This window comes from Bos indicus, chromosome 14 (assembly GCF_029378745.1).
Source record: "Bos indicus isolate NIAB-ARS_2022 breed Sahiwal x Tharparkar chromosome 14, NIAB-ARS_B.indTharparkar_mat_pri_1.0, whole genome shotgun sequence".
NCBI classification, from domain to species: domain Eukaryota; kingdom Metazoa; phylum Chordata; class Mammalia; order Artiodactyla; family Bovidae; genus Bos; species Bos indicus.
Window position 1 is genome coordinate 753,772 of NC_091773.1, and position 22,832 is coordinate 776,603.

The 22,832-nt window shown below is 65.2% G+C and overlaps 3 protein-coding genes across 3 annotated transcripts; all 3 read left to right on the forward strand.

Annotated features, from left to right (window-relative positions):
* The first annotated feature begins 1,333 nt into the window (after nucleotides 1-1,333).
* On the forward strand, nucleotides 1,334-2,967 carry LOC139186994 (nascent polypeptide-associated complex subunit alpha, muscle-specific form-like). Its single transcript, XM_070802996.1, has 2 exons — nucleotides 1,334-2,362; nucleotides 2,689-2,967. The coding sequence occupies exons 1-2, from the start codon at nucleotides 1,334-1,336 to the stop codon at nucleotides 2,965-2,967; spliced, it is 1,308 nt and encodes a 435-aa protein (XP_070659097.1).
* SCRT1 (scratch family transcriptional repressor 1) lies at nucleotides 2,718-9,062 on the forward strand. Its single transcript, XM_070803052.1, has 2 exons — nucleotides 2,718-3,547; nucleotides 5,503-9,062. Exons 1-2 carry the CDS (start codon nucleotides 3,433-3,435, stop codon nucleotides 6,444-6,446), a joined length of 1,059 nt encoding a protein of 352 aa, XP_070659153.1. The 5' UTR covers nucleotides 2,718-3,432; the 3' UTR covers nucleotides 6,447-9,062.
* Nucleotides 9,063-12,882: 3,820 nt separating this feature from the next.
* Nucleotides 12,883-21,653, forward strand: DGAT1 (diacylglycerol O-acyltransferase 1). The gene is made up of 17 exons (XM_070803049.1): nucleotides 12,883-13,249; nucleotides 16,866-16,953; nucleotides 18,897-18,937; nucleotides 19,017-19,102; nucleotides 19,195-19,247; nucleotides 19,463-19,568; nucleotides 19,658-19,771; nucleotides 19,872-19,946; nucleotides 20,018-20,121; nucleotides 20,212-20,250; nucleotides 20,325-20,366; nucleotides 20,440-20,484; nucleotides 20,559-20,671; nucleotides 20,759-20,824; nucleotides 20,912-20,999; nucleotides 21,087-21,149; nucleotides 21,222-21,653. The coding sequence occupies exons 1-17, from the start codon at nucleotides 13,059-13,061 to the stop codon at nucleotides 21,375-21,377; spliced, it is 1,470 nt and encodes a 489-aa protein (XP_070659150.1). The 5' UTR covers nucleotides 12,883-13,058; the 3' UTR covers nucleotides 21,378-21,653.
* The last annotated feature ends 1,179 nt before the right edge of the window (nucleotides 21,654-22,832 follow it).

Consider the following 22,832-nt stretch of genomic DNA (forward strand, 5'->3'; position numbering starts at 1 on the left):
GCATATTTGTTGTTTAATGTCTTTTCTGGTGAAGTCTCATTTCTTGTGTAGTAAGATACCTGCGAGTGTCCCGCTAAAGTCTAACTTTTTGGTTACCTGGGACCTGCCAGGCCTCACATGCCTAGAAGCAGAGGCAGGCAGAGGAACAGAACCAACACCAAATCCTTCCCATCTGACATGGATGAGGAGCTGCTGCTGCAGTGTGAAACAGGACGGGGCAACCGAGACCTTCAGGCTGAGAGGCTCCTCGGGGCGCAGCATGTGCATACACCTGGAGTGCTGGAGTGCACGGAACCACTGGGTCTGCCACTGAGACCCCGGTCTCTTCTTCTGCAGCAAGGCCCCTTATACCTCCAGCTCCCAGTGGAAGACTCATGGTGGCCTGAGGGGAAGGGGCTGCAACTTTCCAAAAGTGTTAGTATCTCCAACTGTCCTTTCCCAGCCTCTCCCTGGTGGGCTGGACCCGATCGTGGGGCACAGTGACCTCAACCTCAGGATGCCTGAAAAGAGGCAGGCAAGGAGGACTAAGTAATTGCTCACGGGCCCCATGTGTGCTCCACACCACGGCCGTTCTGGACTGATGGCCAGGGCCTAGGCCCAGCTGCCCCTCCCTGCTGGACGCCCCAGGGGCTGCAGGCTCTACCCACAAGAGGGCAAGCAAGGGCGGCCCAGACGATCCCCTTGGGAGCGCCTGGCCGGGGGACACATGTGTCGGTGCTCTGACACCGCCCTGTCATTAAGAGCGTTGGGAGCCAGGGGATGGGAAATTGACAGAGAGGCAGGAACTGGCAACCAGGAGCCGGGGAAGGAGAAACAGAGAAGTTGGCTGAAGGAAGACAGAAATGAGGGAAAAGTGGAGGGCGATGGAGGAATGGGACTGAGGAAAGAGGTGGCGGAGTGGGGCCAAAGGGTGGGCCAGGGGAGTGAAAGAGGACGAGGTGGAGGAACAAAAGCGCATGACAGACGACCGGGCGATGGGACCAACGGAGGGGGACAGGGACGCGGTCCGACTGCAGTGTTGGGGCGGACTTTGCGGGAGGTGGGGAGCTCCGGCTGAAGGGACTGCGCCTGGCACGTCCCGCTGGCGCCCCGAGGGTTCGCCCGGTAATTAGGCCTCGGTCCAGATGGGCCCCCAGTCCCGCAATCAAAATGCTAATTGGCCCCGCGCCTCCGGCTGCGCCTCCGCTGGGACCCCCGGGAAGGGGCAAAGATGAACCGCTCGGCCGAGGGGGATCCCTGCCCCCACCCCCACTGCGGTCCCGCCGGCTGCGGCTCCGCGATAAGGGGGCGGCCGCGTCCCGCCCCCGCCCCTCGGGAGCACCAGCCACGCAAGATGAATATCCCGCCGCCGTCACAAAGCGGGCCTGCGGTCCCTGCCGCGCCCCGCGCCGGGCCGGTTCGCTTACAGCCACGCTCGCTCGGCTCCTCTGTTGCGACGCTAGGTAAAGCCGAGAGATCCGCGGAGGGCGGGGAGCCGCCGAAAGCGCGCCTCCAGAGCGGCCCTCCCGCCGCGCGCCCGGCCGGGTCCGCGGGCCCGACCAGCAGCCCCGCACAAGGTCACCGCTCGCCGCGACGGGTACGCGCACCCCCGCCTCGCACGCGCTCCCGGCTGGGGCGCGCCCGCACACTCCCGGGGCCGCCCCTGCGACCTTGGTCCCCAGAGACAGCGGGCCGCGTGGGGGCGCGCTCGGAGCAGGGAGACCCGAGCCACGGGCGGGGGTGCGTGAGGGGACAATGGCGGCGCCGGGCCCTAATTGGGGACATATGTCCCCGCGCGCGGCCATTGTGCGGCCCGGAACTCCCCGCACCCCCGCGCCAGCCATTGGTCACTGGGCCTGACGTCATGCGGGCTGCAAACTCTGGGCGGGCGGCCGGGGGAAGGGTTATCCGCCTGGTTGCGGGGCCGCGTGGGGGAGCTGCAGGCGCGCGGGAGGGCGGAAAACCACCAGTGAAACCGAATTTCTGGAGCAAGGGCACAGCAGCCCCTCTCCGCCTTCACACTCCTCTCGCTGCGACGCCGCTGCGCTCGACCTCCGCCCCTTGGGGGAAGGGCGGGGGTGCAGAAGGCCTCTCCAGCGGGCACGGGGTCAGCCCGGGTGACCGAGCGGCAGGGACACACTGCGGCACGGGGTGCGCGCAGCACTTCCACACGGCGCTTTCGCTGCCTCAGCATTCGCTGCTTCTCCGCTCGCCTCCCCCACCTGCCCCCGCAGATCCCTCGCCTCCACACCCGACAGCTGGGCTGGCCGGACCGACCATTCTGGGGTCCGCCCTGTGTTCTTCCCTCAAAGATCCCGAGTCCGGGCTCGTGGGCCCCAGGCCTGCTCCCACCTCTCCTCCCACGCCGCACAATGCTGCGGACGTCTGGGCCTCCGTTCCCGGAACCTCTCGGGGGAACTCCACACGAGCTGGAGCCGCGGCATCCCCAAGACCCCTCCCAGGAGACCCTGGCGGGGGCCAGGCCCCGCGCAGCCATTTCCGCCGTCCTCTCCCCTATCCCTCCCTCCCCCTGCTGTCGCTCCTGGGCTTTAAAAGCCGGAGGCTGGGCCGGGCCGCAGGCAGAGGCGGCCGCGGGCGCAGGAGGCTGGGCCCGGGAGCTGTCCGAGCGCCGAGCCCCGCCCCCGAAGCCCCCATCCCTCCCTCCCACCTTCCCTCGGCCCGCCCTCCCCGAGCACCCCTCCCCCCCAGGACCCCCGCCCCCCGCCCGCCGCCGTCGCCGCCGCCGCTCGCTCCGGCTGCAGAACAATAAAGCAAGGCTCCCAGAGACCCCCGCAGAGGACCCCCGCCCGGCGGCCGAGCCCCCGCGGCCCGCCCCTCGCCGCTCCCTCTGGCTGTGCGCGCCCGGTCGCTGGCCGAGGTGCTGGCCGGGCCGGCGCTGGCCGCGGTGCTGAAGCTGCCGGCGCTACCGCCGCCGCCGCCTTCTCCAGGCCCCGCGCCGCTACCTCCGGGGGCATGGGGGGTCGCTGACTGAAGCTCCGCCGCGGCGGCGGGGGGGAGGGGAAGGGGGCCGCGGAGCCGGGCCAGCCCTGCACCCACTCGCAGCCTCCGGGCCCGGGACGGAGCCGCTCCCCCCCCCCTCCCCGCCCCCCCAGCCTCCTCCCCCGCCTGTCCAGGGGCGGCACTGCGGGCTGGGAAGCCGGGACCAGAGGAGGAAAGGAAGGAAGGAAGGAAGAGAAGAGAGAAGAGAAGAGCAGTGAAGAATAGAAGAAGAGAAGGAAGGAAGGAGAAAAAGAGGGGTCCGGAGCAGCAGAGGAGGAAACGCAGGACGGGCAGGCAGGAGAGAGGACGGCACCGTGCGGCAGCATCCAGAGGCCAGAGTGGGGACCCGTGCTGCCTCAGCCGCTCCTCGGATGGTGACGGGGCCCCGCCGCGGCCGCAGCCCCCCCGCGTCCCGGCTCCGCAGGCCCACAGCGCCGGAGCCCCGCAGGAATCATGCCCAGATCCTTCCTGGTCAAGAAGGTCAAACTTGACACATTCTCCTCGGCAGACCTCGAGAGCTCCTACGGGCGCGCCCGGAGCGACCTCGGCGTGCGACTGCAGGAGAAAGGTGCGAGTTGGTATGGGGCTGGGGCGGCGGGCGAGGGGCTCAGTGCTGGAAGGAGTAGAGGGTCAGAGAGTGGGGCTGGAGGGACCAGGAACCCCAGGCTATAGGCTCGGAGGAATCAGAACCAGCAGGAGGCAGTGTCTGAAGCGGACTTGGGAGGGGATGGGGATGGGGGTGGGGAGAGGGGAACGCAGAGGTAGGCCAGAACGGAGCCAAGGCTGAGCAGGGAGAACATGGATGCAGGAAAGAATGTGGGGAACAGGGGTCAGGAACAGGAGGAACACACTGACCCGCGCCCTGACCAACACAGAATGGACCCTGCTGCCATGTCAGGAACCAGCAATGTATGCAAACCACACTCAGAAACAGCCTGCCTCAGAACCGTCTTCTTTTCTTTGGCTGCACCTCTAGCCCCCTCTTCTAGGGCCAGCAGGGAAGTGCTAGGAGCTCCAGGGAGTAGCCATGTGGTCCAGTGGGGGCCGCCCACCTATCGGGGCAGAGGCAGTAGCAGTGCCCCCATCCCTGGAGCAGGGTCAGGGAGAAGGGTGTGGGCAGGTGGGCTGTGGGCAGGGAAGTCCAAGTGCTGGAGGCAGGGGGAGGCTCTTTGTGCTAGGGCGCCCAAATTCAAGGACAATTGCTAGCAAGTGGGCAAGGGGGCTGGGAGTGCCAGCAGCCTGGGGTGGAAAATAAGTGTGACCTGCAGGAGCATAAGCCTGTGTTCAAGCCTGTGTGCACATGTGACTGCGTGTGGCCATGTGACTATGTGCACTTGTGTGTGACCCTGTATCAGTGTGTGCCTGTCTGTGTGCCACTACATGGGACCATGTGACTCTGAGGCCGTGATGTGCCCATGTGATTGGCAACCCCAGCTGAGAGTGTGTCTGGTTGGCTACATGTCTGACCCTGCGTGAGTAGGTGGTGCAGGCCTGGCTCAGGGTGCGGCCCACCCTGAGGGGACTCCAGAATTTACAGTCTGAGAGGCTGAGGGTAACTCTGAAGAAGCCAGACTCTGCGTCGTGCGGGGTGTGTATTTGTGACTTTGAGGTTGTGAGATCCATCTCATGCCTTGAGAACAACCGCAGTTGCAGGCATGAATAATGCTGCCTGCCTGCAGCTTGTCTCTGTGAAGGTGTCCACTGGTGCGTGCCCTGGCACTGCCTCCAACACAGTGTCTTCCTGGTCACCTTTCCTGGGGTTCAGGAAGGCCCCACAAAGGATTAGGGCCTGGGGAGAGGGAGTAATGTGGAACAAGGTGGTACCCAACGGTGCAGGATGACGGAAAGGAGTGGTGGGGAGAAACAAGAGTGGATGGAGGGAGACAGGGCTGGAACGGAAGGTGGTCAAATCTAGTGAGTAGTGGGAGACCTGGAAGATGAAAGGGAGGTAGAATTCTCCAGGGCTTGTTGGGAGACCCCGAGCACCAGAACAGGTGAGCATCGAGGCTGGACACAGGCTCTGGGCACGGTGGATGAGCCAGTGGGAACCGTGAGAGCAGGAGCGACGGGGTCCCTGGACAGGCGGTCCTGGCTTTGTGCGCTGCGGTTCTGCAGTGTGTTGCATAATCAAGGAAAACTGCTGAAGTGGGGAGAACCCGAGGGGGAGGGAGAGGGGGAGGGGAGGAGGGGAAGGAGGGCGAGGGAAGCGCCGCCCCTCCCCCCTGACCTTGAAGCTCCGCGGAAGGTGGGGGGGGGGGGGCAGCCGCGCCCGAAGATGCGAGTCTTTCCCTCCTCCAGCGAGGGCGGGGTGCAGCCCGGCCGGGCCCTGGCTCATCTCTCCTCTCTCTCCTCCCTTCCCCGCCGTCGCCATCCTCCCTGCCCCGCTCTCCCTCGGCCCCTTCTCCTTTGTCCTCCCCGTTCCCTTCTGGCCGGCCCCGGTGTCTCTTGCCACCCTCCTGTGTGTCTTGCCTGCTGCCCTGTTCCCCTCCCGCTGTCTGCCTGTCTGTCCGCCTCGGCCCTTAGGATACCTCAACGACTACGCGGGGCCCGCCTCCGTCTACGATGGCGATGCCGAGGCGGCCTTGCTCAAAGGGCCATCCCCGGAGCCCATGTACGCTGCGGCCGTGCGGGGAGAGCTGGGCCCGGCGGCCGCGGGCTCGGCGCCGCCGCCCACCCCGCGCCCGGAGCTGGCCACAGCCGCTGGTGGCTACATCAACGGCGACGCGGCGGTCAGCGAGGGCTACGCAGCTGACGCCTTCTTCATCACCGACGGGCGCTCCCGTCGTAAGGCAGCCAACGCCAGCGCCGCCGCCGCCCCCTCCGCAGCCTCGGCGCCGGCCCCAGACGGCGACGGCGGAGGCGGGGTCGGGGCGGGCACGCGCGGTGCGGGGTCGGGGGCTGGGGGTCGGGGCGGCGCGCGCGCGGGTGCGGGCACCGAGGCCCGCGCGGGGCCTGGGGCCGGCAGCTCAGGAGGCCGGCACGCGTGCGGCGAGTGCGGCAAAACGTATGCCACGTCGTCTAACCTGAGCCGCCACAAGCAGACGCACCGCAGCCTGGACAGCCAGCTGGCGCGGCGCTGCCCAACGTGCGGCAAGGTGTACGTGTCCATGCCGGCCATGGCCATGCACCTGCTCACGCACGACCTGCGCCACAAGTGCGGCGTGTGCGGCAAGGCCTTCTCGCGGCCCTGGCTGCTGCAGGGCCACATGCGTTCCCACACCGGCGAGAAGCCCTTCGGCTGCGCGCACTGCGGCAAGGCCTTCGCCGACCGCTCCAACCTGCGCGCGCACATGCAGACGCACTCCGCCTTCAAGCACTTCCAGTGCAAGCGCTGCAAGAAGAGCTTCGCGCTCAAGTCCTATCTCAACAAGCACTACGAGTCGGCCTGCTTCAAGGGCGCCGCCGCCGGCGGTCCCTCGGCCCCTGCGCCCACCGCGCCGCCGCAGCTTAGCCCTGTGCAGGCCTAGGGCGGCGGTACCTCCGCCAGCCGGGTTGGCTCTCAGCAATACGGGCCCCCAGGGAGGTCTCCGCCGGCGACCAGGCGGAGGGGCCGGAGGGCGGGCCCCTCCTCACAGCAATAGGGGGAGGGGGCCCGGCCCCGCCCCGCCCGCCAGGGGCCTTCCCGGCCCCTTCAAGCAATAGGGTCCCGAGGGGAGACCCACCCCGAGCCCCCTCCCTTCCCCTCCAGGGTGCCCCAGGCTTTTTCCCAGCAATAGGGTCGAGGAGACCCAGAACCGAACCTCATCTCCGAGTTAGGTCTCTGAGACCGGGGTGGGGTGAGGTAGGGAGCGCCCCCTCCTCCCTCTTCTGCGCCCCTGGATCGCGTGGCAGAGACTCAGGTCTTCCCCACCCCTTCCCAAGCCTTCCAGAGCCCGGCCTGCGGCCTAGACGTCGGGGAGCAACAACGGGGGAGGAGCAGGGTGAGGGGCGCAGAGGCTACCTGCGCCTCCTTCTCGGTGTCCGCTGAGCCCCGGGAGTGTTAGACGAGTGCGGATCGGGGACTGGGGCGGACGGCGGCACCTCTCTCCCTTGGGTTCCTTCCGGGGCCTCAGTCCGAGCCGCTTTCCTACCCTTGCCTCGCATCCTCTGCCCAAATCCGAATTCTTCCAGCCCAGCTTCCCGGGCTCTGTCCTCCATAACGAATAATAATGACGCATATCAAACCGCATGGACTTATCCGACCTCCTCAGATCCCGCTCCCGCCCTGCCCTGGGGCCCCCTCCCTCGTACCCGGGCATTCGGTGTTGGAGGACGGATTCCTGGGGCCTGGCAGGCAGGCCTGGGCACGGCCCTCTACACACCTCTCTGTATTCGCTTTGCGGGTAAAGCCCCCTAGGGGGGTTGCGGATGCGTCGGGTTTTCTTTCTGTATTTGTACGTTTTATTTATGAACGGATTGCACTCGGGTCCGGGAAGGGGCGCAGAAGCCCCTATCCTTCCCGCCGACGCCGGGGGCTTGGGACGTCCAGGATCACTTTCCCCGCCCCCGAACCCCGCCCACCTGGGCTCCGCCTCTCGGGAGCCGCAGGCCCCGCCTCTCAAAGGCCGGCCCCCTCCCGGAGCCCCAGACCCCGCCCTCACTCTGTTGCCAACTTACACCCGTCTATGCCAAAGCCTCGGCGGCGACCCCGCCCCAAGGGCCCGCCCCATTGGCCGCCGCCTTTGTGACGTCACTGCATGCAGCCCCAGTGCCCCTCCCGTCCCTTCCCGGAGCTGCCCGCTCCCAGTCCCTCTTAGTTAGTCCGAAGCCGACTATAGAGCAATAATGCGCACTGCATGCGAAGCTGCCGCCGCCTCTAGAGTTACTGAGAATCAGGTATCCCCCCGCCCTACCCACCCCATAGGCCCCTAGATCAGGGACGCTGCGCGGGGCCGGACGCGCAGACTTTCTCCCCCCTCTCCTGCTCTTCCCTCCCTCCCCTCCCCCCCTCCCACGGCAGAGGCCGGCGGGTGTAATGGTTTCAGGGGCGGGGCGGGGTGTTTGTCCCCAAGACCCCTCCTTCAGTCGTCCATCACCCACCCATACTTCATTAGGCACCTACTATGTGCCAGGCCCACTGCTGAGTCCGCCAGGGGTGCGGCGACCTGCGGGAAGGTGCATGTTGATGAGGGATCCAACCGGCTTCGGTGGGCCAGGGATGGTCACAGGTGCAGAGAGAGCCGCGGTCCCTAGACCCAAGCGTGGGCCCCTCACTCCTCCCCACCCCAGCTGGGGCCAGTGCTAGGCACAGGGGGCTCTGCTTTGACTTGGGCCCGGGTCCTCAGCTCAGGTGGCACAGACCCGGGCCCCAAGGCCCAGTGCCACCCATACCGAATCCCATTCCTTCCATCCCTTGGCAATGGCAGCTTTGTCACGTCAGGCCAGGGTCCCAGGTCAGAGGACAAGGTGCATGCTGGAGCATTTGACCTGGCCAGCCCTATCCCAGTGGGTACCAGGCCCAGCGGCTCCCACAGGGGTGGACCCGGGCCTCAGGGCCCGGCACAGCAGGGCTCATGTCCAAGACCCCTCCATCCCAGCTCAGTGTTCACACAGCTCCCAGGCCGGGGCCTGCCCACTTGTGCTGGGCACACCCGCATGCACAGGCACACACAGGTGCCCCACCCTACCCTACACGCCTATCTACCTACCTACCTAAGGAGAAGGCCGGAGGGCCGTGGGCCGGCCAGGGTCTCCCGCTTCTCCCCACACCCCGCCGCCGTGGAAAGCCATGGGCCCCCTCCCGCCCCTGTAACTAAGCAGCACAATAACCGACTTAGCGAATTCAGGTAGAAGGAACGTTTAGGTAGCACCTATTTTGTACTGATTCTATAAGTAGGGCCCGAGATGCGGGGGCCCTCGGGTGGGGGCTGCGGCCGCCGGCCTGCCTTGCCCCCACCCCCGCCTGCACCCCGCCGCCTTGTACATACTCCCACCCGGAACAGGCCGGGATTTTTACTCGGGCTGCGCCCCTCTTCCGCCCCCGTTTGGGGCCGGGCCGGCCGGACAGACGGACGGACGGACAGACCTCCTTCCTAAGCACAATAGCACCAGCTCCCCGGAGCGCCGCACCTCCACGAGGAGAATAAATGCCACTCTTGATAGAACTTGGAGTGTCGGGCTGATGTATACAAGGCTGGGCCCGCGCCGCAGGAGACACTGAGGAGTCTGGGGGGCATCTTTCTGGGCCTGCAGCATCTCAGAGGCCAGGCAGGTGCAGGCCCTGCGCTGGGAGTGGCAGTCTACCCATGCAGCCCTGGAGTCTCACCGCTGCCTTTTGGGCATGTGTTTTCTTTGGCAAGAGGACAGTCTTCCACCCTGGAGGGCCGGCTCGGCAGACCAAATGCAAGAGGACACTCCTGAAGGCAAAGCAGCTGGCTTTCCTCCCATGGCAGGTAAATCTTCTCTGTGCCAGGAAGTGCGGAGCCTAAGTCAAGTCTAGCCCAGGACTGATCTAGAACGGCCACAGTGGGTACAGCAGGGCCTGTAAATCCTGTGGCCTGGGGTATCCTCACTCTTCTGTTAAGACCTCCTGCTGCCCCGACAGGCCTGACAACCAACAACAAGCCTTCCTCAATGCCACTAGAGAAATGGGAAGTGCAGACCCCTTCCTGCAGCCTGCTTTCCACATCCTGACTTCCAGATTCAGGGGACATGTCCCCACACTGAGGAGGCTTTCCTTGGTAGCTGGACCAGGCTGGTTGTGGGGAGGAGATACCCAAGGAATAAGAACCTCCCATGGCCACCCCCAGCCCTTAGGCTCTAGACAGGGTGAGTCAAGTTGAGAAGATGAATGGCAGGGCTGTGCTGGGCTCAGACAACCAAGGAACATAGACTCCTGCCCCAGCAAATGCCCTTGGTAACCAGGTAGGTAGGCATGAGCTAAGAGGCTCCAAATCTTTGCAGACATGTGGTCAAACTGGATCAGCCCAGGGCCAGCACAGCTGTCTGCACCCTGGCAGGGGACAGGCCCACCAGACTCCACTGGTGTGGACAGCAGGAAAGCCTGACCTGCAGTAGACCTGCTGCTTCAGGGTGGGATCACCTGAGGTGGGCACCCCCTTCTGGGGAGCACTGTCAGCCTTCATAACCTCAGGATGAAAGCCCCCAGTATTGGTAGAGCTTAGGTAGGCATCATTGCCCAATCTGCATATGAAGAGTCTGACCCTCAGGGAGAGAAGCAGCTTGCCAAGGGCTGCCTTTGACTTAAGCCCTGCTCCAGTTGGGCTTCCCTGGTGGCTCAGACCCTAAAGAATCTGCCTGCAATGTGGGAAACCTGGGTTCAGTCCCTGGGACGGGAAGATCCCCTGGAGAAGGGATGGCAACCCACTCCAGTGTTCTTGCCTGAGAATCCCACGGACAGAGGAGCCTGGCGGGCTGCAGTCCATGGAGTCGCAAAGAGTCGGACACGACTGAGCAACTAACACTTTCACTTTCTGCCCCAATACCCCACCCATCTGAACCTGAATACCTGAGTGGGTCCCACTGGCAGGAAGAGAGGCTCCTAGAGGCCCAGTCCTCCCCAAGGCTCCTCAGCTTTGGGGCCTGGATTGACTGTTCCAGGACTCTGATGGGCGGCTGGGGTGGATGACGGGTAGAGGCTGCCTCCCCAGTGACTGGGACAGGCCTAGCCTTGTCTCCACAGGTGTCCATGGACAGGACTTTGCAATCCAGAGGATGGGTGGTGTGGTGCAGGCTGCTGACCACTGTGTCCAGGGTCTTCTCTCACGGGCCCAAGGCGCCTCCAACCTGGAGTCAGCCCAAGGCTCTTTCTAAATCCCCAAACCCTTCCAGCCCTTCATTCCGCCAGCCTGCAGATTCCTCGTCCCAAGACAGATGTTGCTTCCACCAGGGGGAGATTCCTCATTGAGCTTTCTTTCAACAACTCCTCACGCACATTTGTCCCCAAAAGACCCCACCTATCTTGACGTTTTCCCTCGTGCCTCTTCGCTGTGACCCTGGCAGCACCTCAATCAGGATCCAGAGGTACCAGGGCTGTAGGCCCCGCCCTCCCCGGAGGCCCCGCCCTCCCCGGAGGCCCCGCCCTCCCCGGAGGCCCCGCCCTGTATCAACCTTGGACCCCGTCTTCCTCAAACAGGCCCCGCCCCGCCTTGGTACAGAGGCCCTTCCTGATTGGTGCCTTCACAGTCCGTGCCTTCTCATTGGCTTGAGGCCCTGATCTCTCAACTCCAGCGGTGGAACCCTTGGTTCCCTCACGTCCCGGGTCAGATCGGTTCTCTTTGATGACCCTCGGCCCACCCTGGTGTCCTCACTCCAGCTGCTTCATGTTAGCCGAAGGCAAAGGAGCCTGGACGCGGACACAGGGAGCCGCCCCCAACACGTACCTTCACTCGTCAGTGGCTACTGTGCTCAGCCTCTCCAGGCCAACAGGCAGCCTGAGCCGTCAATCTTCTCCTCTGCCAATCAGCGCGCCAGCCAGGCTGGCCCTCTAGCCAGGGCTCGGTACTGAAGGATGGCAAGTCCCGAAGGCTCCCAGGGACGCGTGCGCACGGGTTAGGGGGCTTCCCACCAGCTGCCTGGGAGAGGGATAGGGAGGGAAAGGCAGAGCTCCCGGGACTCAGCCCTGCTGCGCGTTCCTGAGAGGACTCTCTCCTCCTTCCATCCTCCCTTGGGAGCTATACTGAGTCCTAGCGCTGAGTGGCCCAACTCTGCCTATGAATAGACGAAGGTGCTTGGACACTGGCTAAGGGGATACTCCTGATCCACCGAGGCCGGGCCTGTGAGGAGGCAAGAGGGGTTCTCCAGCCTGATGAGGTCGCTCGAGCCCTTCCACACGCTACTCCAAGACACGGGCCAGGTAGCTCCAGCCTGCCAGGTAAGGATGTCAGGCTGGCCTCAGCCGCAAATGGTCCAGTGGGAGAACATGTCACCAGGGTCCCAGGTGCCTGTTGGTTGAGGTAAGAGGGTCAGGAGCGAGTCCGGCAGGAAGGAGGCTTGATCTCAGGCTGAGCCTCTTGGTTTATTTGCTTTCAGAGAGGCGGTCTTCCCAGCTTTGCTTACCCCATGGGAGTGAACGGAGTGGGTTCTGTGGCTAGGGGTGTTTCTTGTGTAAACCAGGCCTAAACTCCCGGTGAACCCTCGCATCTGGAGATCCAGGATACTCACACTCCATGCTCTTTGCCAAATGTTTGTGAAACCAAGTAAGATCGGCCTTGCCCGCGCACGGGCCTCACTGTGCAGTTGTTTTGGTGTATTGGTTGCTTCATTCAACGACTGGATGACTGCCGACTGTGCAATGAAACAGAAACCTCTGGGTCCCTGCGAATCAACACCCCAGGATCCTAACTCCCTGGCAAAACTGGCCCAAGTGGGGAAGGCGGGAAGTTCTGCAAGTCTGCAGATGAAGGCAGAAGCGGGGCGGGTGGAGAGGCGGGCTGGCTTGTCTACTGTGGGGGCCTGGGCAGGGGAGAGGTGGCCACCCTGGGAATAGGTGGGCATGGCACAAGTCCCGGAATGCGAGGACTGCGGCCTTTCTCCCCCTCCGTTCTCTGACCTGGCGCGTGTTTGAACAGCCTAAGTGGAGGAAAAGTGGGTGCCTACGGTGGTAATTAGTGGGTTCACAGAGCACGACCGTGCCGCGGGATGTACGTTCGGTAGACGCGTTGGGTGTCAGCCTGACGTTAACGCACTAGGCATTTCATAAATAACTACAACCCCAAATTCTGCGCCTGAGCTGAGAAATGACGAAATCCTGTGTTTATAGAGCGGGACAAGGGGCAGGCAGCGGTCAGCAGAGGCTTGTTTGCAGCTGCCCGGAAGCCCCGCGTGTTCCTCGTCTGTCCGGGATTGCATTTGCCAGGAGACCACAACTCCCAGGGTGCACCGCGCGCCAGCGGACTACAAAGGTATGCGCGCCGCGGCCCTGGGCCAGTTAGCGGCTCCGGGAACTACGCTTCCCAGGACTCCGAGAGGAGCCGTCCGGCACGGATTTGCACGCGCTGATTGGCGGCGCGGACCACGGCAGTGGCGTAGTAGAGGCGGTGGCGGCAGTTGGCCAAGGGTCCGGAGGCGGGGCCACAGGCCTCGGGTGCTGCCAGCCCGGCGGGCTACGACTTGGCCGCGGCGGGGTGCGAACTAAGGCCATGGGCGACCGCGGCGGCGCGGGCGGCTCCCGGCGCCGGAGGACGGGGTCGCGGCCTTCGATCCAGGGCGGCAGTGGGCCCGCGGCAGCGGAAGAGGAGGTGCGGGATGTGGGCGCCGGAGGGGACGCGCCGGTCCGGGACACAGACAAGGACGGAGACGTAGACGTGGGCAGCGGCCACTGGGACCTGAGGTAGCGGTGCGCGTGACCCCTAACCTTTGACCCCTGATACGGGGCCCCTGCGACCCAACCTGGTGGCCCAGGCCTGTCGGCGGCAGCTCGGGCTCGAGTCCGAGAGTCTGGCGCCTGGACCTTGGTGCACAGCTGTGCCCCTCGGGCCTCCACGGGGAAACTTAGCGGGAGGTTGGGGGCGGAGGGTCTCCTGCCCGGAACACCCAGGTACGGGGGCCGAGGGGAGGGCAGCGGCTCAACTTCTAGACGCCCTCCCTCTGCCTTCCTTTGGTGGGTTCTGAAACTTTCCCAGGGTGAGCCCACTACGCACAGTGTCCTCTACCTGGAAGGAGATACAGGGGTCCTTCCTGAGGGCTATGAGGGGTGCCTTGTGGGTTGATAAAGCTCCCGGAGGAGGAGGGTGGACCGGCGGAGAACAGAGGCAGGGGCAGTGCGAGGGGATTTCTCATCCCTCGCAGACCCTCCAGAGAATGGTCTTCACAAAGGTCCCTCATCCGTCACCCGGCGATTGACTGGCCTAGGATCCTGCTTATTACCAGCACAAATGGCTGCTCTAGGGTCAAAGTGGGTCCTGTAATGGGACCCTCACCCCTGGTTGGGGTACAGGGGAGGAGTTGGAAGTGCGCACACCCACAGGTGGGCGCCCTGCTTAGCTGAAGGACTGATGGGAAGGAGTTGGGGGAGCAAGCTGCGGCTGAAAGGGAGGATCTGACCCACGTGGGCATCAGCTAAGTCCTGCTGGCTGCCTCCAGGCGCCCCCTTTGCCATCCTCCACGCCCCTCCCCCCAGCCCTGACCTTCATCCTGGTCAAGGGCTCTCAGGGGCTCTGGTTTTGGGATCAGCTCCAGAGCTAGAGGTTATCAAGGAGGAAGTGGGCAACAGGTCAGTCAGCAAGGATTTGCTATCTTCACTGGGTGCTGTGGGGAGGGGAGGGACAAGGGCAGTTGGGGTGCAGGCACTGTCCCTGCCCTTGGGGGGCACACAGTTCACCTGAGAGATAAGATAGCCGCAGCCCTGAAGAGTGAGAGCAAAGGTCAGGCACAGAGTTCAGGATGACACCAGGGGAGGGTGGCTCTGTGAGGGGCACTGGCTTCCTACAGGCCCCAGGTGGTCCTGAGGGGGCGGCTGCAAAGGCCAGGAGGCCCACAGGCCCCTCTGCCCACTCCTGGGGAACTGGATTTGGGGTCACTTTGTATGAGGTGGGGGCGGGTACCAGCTTTGGGCCAAGCTGTCACCCTGGATGGGCCATCACTTGCCTGCTCTGTATAGGCCAGATGGCCAGAAGCTGCTCCTGTCCTGTTGATGGCCCATCCTCGAGGTCTGGACCCTCGGGAAGAGGAGCAGTTGGTGGCAGGGATGGGCCACCAGAGACCCTCCTGACCTCCAGGACACGCAGCTGTGTGTGCCTGTCCCCAGGCCACATGCCACAGGGCTGGGGGCCTCCTGGGGCAGGGCTGGGCATTGGTCTGGCTACTCTTGGTATCGCCTCTGCCTCCCTGCCTCCCAGTCGTCATCCTCCCACCTCTGCCTCCCTGCCTGTTCCTCTCTTTCTCCTCAGGCCCTTCCGGACATTTCCTGCTCACCTAGGTCTGGGCAGGCGGGGTCAGGTGCCGGGTGTGAGCTCACTCCTTCCGGCAGCAAGGTGTAGCTATGTGCCGGAAGGAAGGCCGCTGCTGTTGCCTCGCCTCTGAGTGCATCCCTTCCAGGTCCTCCACACTCCCCTGTGCCCCGACACCTGGTGCGTCCTTCAGCCATTGGTTCATGGGTCCTCCAGGCACAGCTTTCTAGTCCAGAGCCTCTAGGCTGGGTGCAGGAAGTGCTGAGGAAGTGGCAGCCGGGAGGCGAGCTGGCACCCTGTCCCTCCTTGTTCTGTCCGGCCCTGGAGCTGGACCGTATGGCCCCGCATGTGTGATCCCCACTTGGGGCTGTGCCTCTGGGCAAGTTGGGAAGCTTGGTGAGCCTCATTTTCATGTGCCCGCCTCCCAGTACTGATGTGCAGGTTGAATGAGGTGCCAACTGTAATGAGTTGGAATGGCCCTGCTGGCTGGGTGGGACTGGGGAGCAGGTGGGGGCCGCTGGGGGGCACAGAGGCACACCCAGTGCCTCAGTCAGGGAGAGGGTGACAGAGAAGCTCTGGGTGAGGCCCCACCTCCACTCTGGCCATGGCTGCTGCCCTTTGGTCCACTGCAGTGAACTGTGCCATGGGGCTGGACCTCTGTGGGGATTGGTGGGCAGTGGGCTTTCTTCCCGCTTGGGGCCTCTGACCTCTGGGGGCAGGGCGCTGCCCGGGTGGGACAGTCGGAAGGCTGGTAGAGGGACCTGAGGGGTCTGTGTGGTGGCTGGGGGCAGGCCTCAGGAATTTGACAGCAGGGATCTGGAAAAGCTTTAATAACATTATTTGTTGTCAGGATTGGGAAATGCTCCCCTCCCCCCTCCCCCTCTTTCATCTTAGAGACTGCTGCACATCTGGTCAGTGTGGTCTTCTTGGTGGCCCCCAAGGTGGCAGGGGTCACACTGTTATGAAACCGTCCCCTGGGTATGTGGTGCAGACATGCACATGCAGATGGTGATTGGCAGGTTGTAGCATGAGGTGGCTTTGGGACGGTTCCAGTGACAGTGAGTGGGCTGGATCTGGGGGGTTCTGGGCAGGTCCATCAAGCGGATACCCCCACAGACTGTCCTCTTGGGATAGTTGGGCCTGGGAGCCCTGCTTGCCTTGCCAAAAGGCAGGCGCAGAGTCACGAAGAAGAGGGCTTGGGGGCTCAGAGCCCCACTGTGTGTGCAGCCCAGGGTGGACCTGGAGGAGGTGCGTGGGCAGGCTGGGCCGGCCGGGGCCTGGGGTGGGGGGGCCTGGTGTGGCAGGGAGGCAGGGCCAGACTGTCAGCGCTGCCTGGCTGAGGATGCTGGCACCCTGTCCTCCCCAGCCGTCTGTCTCCTGGGTGCAGCCATCTGAGTGCTGACCCCAGCCGCCCCTGGAGGCTGGCTGTTCTCCTGTGCCCTATTGCTGGGGACATGTGTCCACAGGAGGGAAAGGGAAGCCCCGGCCTCTCCCCTTACAAAACTGGAGGCCTTGCTCAATGCCCTGGATGGCCTCCTGGTGGCAGGGTGGTTGGTGGGAGGTGGGGCTGCTGCTTAGAACCCGCCAGCGGGCCTGGGCCTGGGCTGAGCTGCACCCCTCCACCTCTGCCTCCAGCTGAGGGTTGGCTTCCATCTCCACCAGGCCCAGCACTGGGCACAGGGCTCTCAGAGGCAGGCTCTGAAAGTCCCCTGCTGGCTTCTGCAGTGGACTCCAGGCGCCGAGCCCCCAGGGGGCTCGCATGGCACTCACCCTGCGAAGCCACGTGAAGGCTGGGTCCTCCCCTCCGGAAGGGCCAAATGCAGGGCATGGGTGGTTTGAATGGTGGCCCCTGGGCTCCCCGGAGGGACCAGCTGCTGTGGGGGCCGCCCCCTCCCCACTTCCGTCTTGCATCACCAGCTCCTGTGGCACTCCCCACGCCCCGTCCCCCAGTGGGAGCGGCAGGCCCCCGGTGGCTCTGCCCGCGGAGGGGGATGTGTGGGCGGCGGGGTGGCCTTGCTGCCAGATGCTCTGCCCCGAGTGTCCGTCTCCGCTCTCCAGGTGTCACCGCCTGCAGGATTCCCTGTTCAGTTCTGACAGTGGCTTCAGCAACTACCGTGGCATCCTGAATTGGTGTGTGGTGATGCTGGTACGTAGAGTGACACCTTGGAGCAAGGGTCCTGACGGCCGGGGGGCCATGGGCTCTTCTCCAGGGGTAGGTGTCTGTACTTGTGTAGCTGTGGTGAATGGAGCTCTGTGCTGGCGGTGGGGGTCCCTGGAGCAGCCGTACCCCGGGACCCTACCGGGAGCATGCTCATGCCGTCCCTGCTGAATCCCAGGAGATGCCTGCAGAGGGCAGCCTGGGAGCCTCTGAGCTGGGGTCTGCGCCCCAGGGGGCACTGGAGTCTCCCCAGGGGGTGAGAGAGAGTAGGCAGGGATGGTCTGGTGGCCCTGGGTGGGGGATGGCTGCTCCGTGGGCCCAGGCCCTCCCTGGCAGCACAGGTGAGTGGTCTTGGGGGTCCACGTAGAACTTCCTCTTCTGTTCCAAATTGCCCTCATGGGTGCGGCATGCCTGGGTGAACCTGGGGGAGCAGGGTGAGGACATGCTTCTCAGCCCAGCCCACAGCTCCAGGCCACACTCTGCAGGACTCTGGCCCCTCCCTCAGCCCTGGAGGGAGCAGGACTGGAGTCCTGTGTCCGCCTTGCTCTGACCTGGCCGAGGCCACTGCTGTGGGGCCCCAGCAGGCCTGCCCAGCAGAAGGTGGAGTGCAGGGACCCCAGGGGCAGCCTTCAGGGTGGGGCAGGGTGAGGCCCGACTGGGCCCAGCCCCACCGCTCAGGGCTGATGTGGCGCGAGGCCTTCGCCCCTCCAGCTGACGTGTCTGCCTGCCCTGGGTGTGGCTCCAGAGGCTGCCTGTGTACCAGGGGCCCCCACGCTTCTGTTTGTGGTTCTGGGCAGTCCCCTGGGGAGCGGTGGGGGCTGTGTGCCAGTCCAGACCCAGTAGTCCACGCGTCCTGGTCTCTGGAGGCCGTGGCTGGTCCAGGACTGTGGCAAGGTGGTCGTGCAGGGCAGGCCCTCAGCAGCCTGTCTGTTCTCCTGCAGCCCCCAGCCTCCTGGCCCTTTGGTGCACCCACAAAGCTCCCCCCTCCCCCAGGAGCTGGGGCCGCCTGCTGCGTCCTCTCGGCAGCCTGGGCTTCCAGGTGGCTGGGCCTCTTAGCAGCTCCAACTCTTGCCTGTGGTGGGCTCTCAGGACAGGCAACTGCCAGTCGGCAGACATTGCAGGACCACGTGTGTCCTGGTAAGCTGGCTGGTTAGGTGTTTAGCTGGGGGATGGTGTGGCAGGTGGCCCCTGCATCTCTGAGCCTGTCACCTCCTCGGGAAGCCTTCTGGGTGGGGGACTCCACCCATGTCGCCTGGAGAAGCATCACTTTTCCACAGAGCCTTCTGCAACCCCCGTGGGGCCTGAGCCTGGGGTGGGGGAGGTGGTGGCCCCTGCTCCTGCAGAGGCCAGCCAGGCATCTGGCCCCAGGCCACTGGCAAGAGCTCGTTGTGTTGGGGGATCTGTCCTTTGCTGCTGCTGCAGGAGCGGCCGAGGCAGGCGGGGGCGTGAGTAGGGGTGGAGACCCAGGCCCAGCTTCCCCAGCCCCTCAGGACCGGCCTGCTCTTTCCCACCACCCCACCAAGTGCGTGGGCACACCCCGCCTGTGAGGATGGGCCGGGTTGGCAGGGCGGAGCCCTGGGAGGGTGGCAGTGCGCCGGGCAGGCTTGGACTTCACTGGGGCTTGGGGTTGTCGCTGTGGCCAGGGGCGCTGACCCGCTTGGTGGGACGGACGGCCGCTGGGCAGCAGGTTTCTTCTGCCGCGGTGGCACAGGCACCTGGGGTTGTGGTTGGCTCCAGGCGGGCGGGGGCTGCGTGCCCCTGCGCAGGCACACAGGCCGTGGGTGGGGAGTCTCAGAGCTTGGCGTGAGGTCCCGCAGGGCTGGGCCTGCAGGATGGAGGCCACTGTCCTGAGCTGCAGGTGCTGGCAGGAGCTGGGGTGGGCGTTCTGGGGCCGTGGCTGACAGCGTTATGTCCCTCTCTCTCTATCGCAGATCTTAAGCAACGCACGGTTATTTCTAGAGAACCTCATCAAGTGAGTGGGCCCCGGCCTGCCCCAGCCCCTGCCACCTCACCCCTCGCCTACACAGACCCTCACCCACCTGCGTCTGCAGGTATGGCATCCTGGTGGACCCCATCCAGGTGGTGTCTCTGTTCCTGAAGGACCCCTACAGCTGGCCAGCTCTGTGCCTGGTCATTGGTGAGCTGGGTGCCCAGGAGGCCTCAGGCCGGCGGTGGGTGGGACAGGGCTGATCTGGGCCTGAACCTGCCCTGGGTTGCTTCTGTCCTCAGTGGCCAATATCTTTGCCGTGGCTGCGTTCCAGGTGGAGAAGCGCCTGGCCGTGGTAAGCAGTGCCCTCACGCCCTCCCCTGACTTGCCTCAAGGTCCTTACCAGTCGGGCTTAGGGCGGGCCACCAGCTGGTCCCACTGTGCTTCAGGGTTTTGGGCCTTTCGTGGCCTTCCTGAGAGGGGCTGCACCTCAGGCCTGGTGGCTCTTCCTCAGGGAGGTCCTCTGACCAGGGAGGGGGGTCCCTGGCTGACGCTCTGCTCCCACCCCAGGGAGCTCTGACGGAGCAGGCGGGGCTGCTGCTGCACGGGGTCAACCTGGCCACCATTCTCTGCTTCCCAGCGGCCGTGGCCTTTCTCCTCGAGTCTATCACTCCAGGTGGGCCCCACCCCCGCCCCCGCCCCCGCCCCCGCTGTCTCGGCCACGGGCAGCGCGGGGGGCGTGGCCTGAGCTTGCCTCTCCCACAGTGGGCTCCGTGCTGGCCCTGATGGTCTACACCATCCTCTTCCTCAAGCTGTTCTCCTACCGGGACGTCAACCTCTGGTGCCGAGAGCGCAGGGCTGGGGCCAAGGCCAAGGCTGGTGAGGGCTGCCTCGGGCTGGGGCCACTGGGCTGCCACTTGCCTCGGGACCGGCAGGGGCTCGGCTCACCCCCGACCCGCCCCCTGCCGCTTGCTCGTAGCTTTGGCAGGTAAGAAGGCCAACGGGGGAGCTGCCCAGCGCACCGTGAGCTACCCCGACAACCTGACCTACCGCGGTGAGGATCCTGCCGGGGGCTGGGGGGGACTGCCCGGCGGCCTGGCCTGCTAGCCCCGCCCTCCCTTCCAGATCTCTACTACTTCCTCTTCGCCCCCACCCTGTGCTACGAGCTCAACTTCCCCCGCTCCCCCCGCATCCGAAAGCGCTTCCTGCTGCGGCGACTCCTGGAGATGGTGAGGCGGGGCCTCGCGGGCCAGGGTGGGCTGGCCTGCCGGCACCCGGCACCGGGGCTCAGCTCACTGTCCGCTTGCTTCCTTCCCCAGCTGTTCCTCACCCAGCTCCAGGTGGGGCTGATCCAGCAGGTACGTGCCCGGGGGGGGGGGGCGGGGGGGCGGACTCTGGGGCCGTTGGGGAGCTGACTCTGCGCTTTTTGCAGTGGATGGTCCCGGCCATCCAGAATTCCATGAAGCCCTTCAAGGTGAGCAGGCAGGCCTGGCAGGGTGGGTTCCGGGGTCAGGGCTGAGGGAGCCAGCTGTGCCCTGTGCCCACAGGACATGGACTACTCCCGCATCGTGGAGCGCCTCCTGAAGCTGGCGGTGAGTGGCCTGCTGGGTGGGGACGCGTGGGGGCGGGTGGGGCTGTTCTGGCACCTGGCACCCACTCCCCACAGGTCCCCAACCACCTCATCTGGCTCATCTTCTTCTACTGGCTCTTCCACTCCTGCCTGAACGCCGTGGCTGAGCTCATGCAGTTTGGAGACCGCGAGTTCTACCGGGACTGGTGGTGGGTGGCCTTGCCGGGGCGGGGGTGGTGGGGGCCCCCGCTGGGGCTGGGGCCGGAGCCCCTGCCCACTCTGCCCCGCCCCCGCAGGAACTCCGAGTCCATCACCTACTTCTGGCAGAACTGGAACATCCCTGTTCACAAGTGGTGCATCAGGTGGGTGTGCGCCTGGGGGCGGGGGGTTGGGGGGTGGGACGGGGTCGCGTGGCCCGGGCGCCCAGCCCACTGCCGCCTCCCCCGCAGACACTTCTACAAGCCCATGCTCCGGCGGGGCAGCAGCAAGTGGGCAGCCAGGACGGCAGTGTTTCTGGCCTCCGCCTTCTTCCACGAGGTCAGTGCACTGAGGGCGCGCCCTGCCCCTGGTGGGGGTGGGGGTGGAGGTGGGGGTGGGGGCTCGCTGACGCCCCTCTCCCCTCAGTACCTGGTGAGCATCCCCCTGCGCATGTTCCGCCTCTGGGCCTTCACCGGCATGATGGCGCAGGTGAGCAGCCCTGGACCCCCGCTCCGCCCCGCCCCGCGAGCGCAGAGGCTCACTCCCGTCCTGTGTCCCCAGATCCCGCTGGCCTGGATAGTGGGCCGCTTCTTCCGCGGCAACTACGGCAACGCGGCCGTGTGGCTGTCACTCATCATCGGGCAGCCGGTGGCCGTCCTGATGTACGTCCACGACTACTACGTGCTCAACCGTGAGGCGCCGGCAGCCGGCACCTGAGCGCCTCCAGGCTGGCCCCCTCGTGGGTGTTGGACTGCTTTGCCGCGCTGCCTGCGGCTGGACTAGAGCCTGCCCCAACCTGGGCGCAGCAGGAGGCGGCCTGGCTGGTGGAAGCTGCCTCCTGGCCCCCACCAGGCCTCTGCCTGAGGGGCTTCCTCCTGCCAGGGGAGAGCAGGCCCGACGCAGTTCTGGCCCCTGGGAGGTGCCCATGCTCTGGAAACCCTACAAATCTCGCCCAAGGGTCTGAATGTGTCAATAAAGTGCTGTGCACAGTGAGCTCCCTCAGCCTCCAGGGCACAGGGCTGGCAGGAGGGGGCGGCCCTCCCACGTGGGGCCATGCTGTGGGAAGGAGGCCCCAGCGCCTGGAGAGGAGCTGGGGCTGTGGTGACCCTCCCTGCCTCACAGGGCTCTGTGGTCAGACGTCTTGTGGTCAGACGTCTTGCCCTGCAAGGTGGAGACTCCATGCTCCAAGGCCCCCTGTGCCTGAGGTCTGCACACAAGTGGATTCAACTTGGGTCAGGCCAGAGGCTAAGGTGTGGAAGAGGGTTGAGAATCAGGCTGACTTGAACGGCAGCAAAGACTCCAAGGCAAGGCTGCAGAGGTCTCAGAGGCTATGCGCACAGTCCCCTGCTGGGGTGCTCACCTGGGCTGGGCTCTGGGCTGCTTGGACAAAGCAGGTGGCCTGGCTCAGCCCTCACCGAGGGCCTCCCTTGGGGGCAGAGGTTGGCCTGATGCCAGGGGCTCCCCGTTTTTCCAGGCCCTCAGCAGGTAGTTGGGTGTGGCCCTCAGGATACCTTGGTCCCAGAGCTTGCCACTCAAAAAGCTTGGCAGTGAGGCAAGGGCAACCCCGGGCTGTTCCCCCTTCTACTGGCTCTGCCGCCTGGGTTGGAAACCCTGAGGCTGTGCCAGGCAGGTGTACCCTGACAGCCAGCCATGGCCCAGTAAGATGGGTGCCCGAGGTGGTACCTGGGCAGCGGACCCAGCTGTGCTGCCCCCGCCCCAACCAGAAGCCGCTCTAGCCCATGGTGGTCGTCTGGGCGAGACAGGCTGGTTGGCTAGGCACTGTTTGGTCTACAGCAGGTGTAGGCAGCGTCTCCCTGACCCCTGCCTCCTAGGAAGCCACCACCCTGGGCCCTACTCATCAGCAAGGACAGCGAGCAGGGCTGAGCTGGGGGTGCGTGGGCTGCTACGGCCCGCCACCTCCATCACATGCACCTCTGCACCCCCTGCTGCCTGACTCAGGAGGGGGGGGGGGTCCTGTGCTTCCTTCACTCCAGACCCACGGTGCTGACCCAGTGCACCCACCTGGTCCTCTAGTGCGGACCTGGCCACAGGGCTCCTGTGGGCCCACGCTGATCCCGCCCTGGTCCCTTCATAAAGAACTCTTGAGCACATGCAGCCCAGGGGAGCCAGGAGGCTCCAGTGTGCTGTGTCCATCTGCCTCCCTCCAGCCCC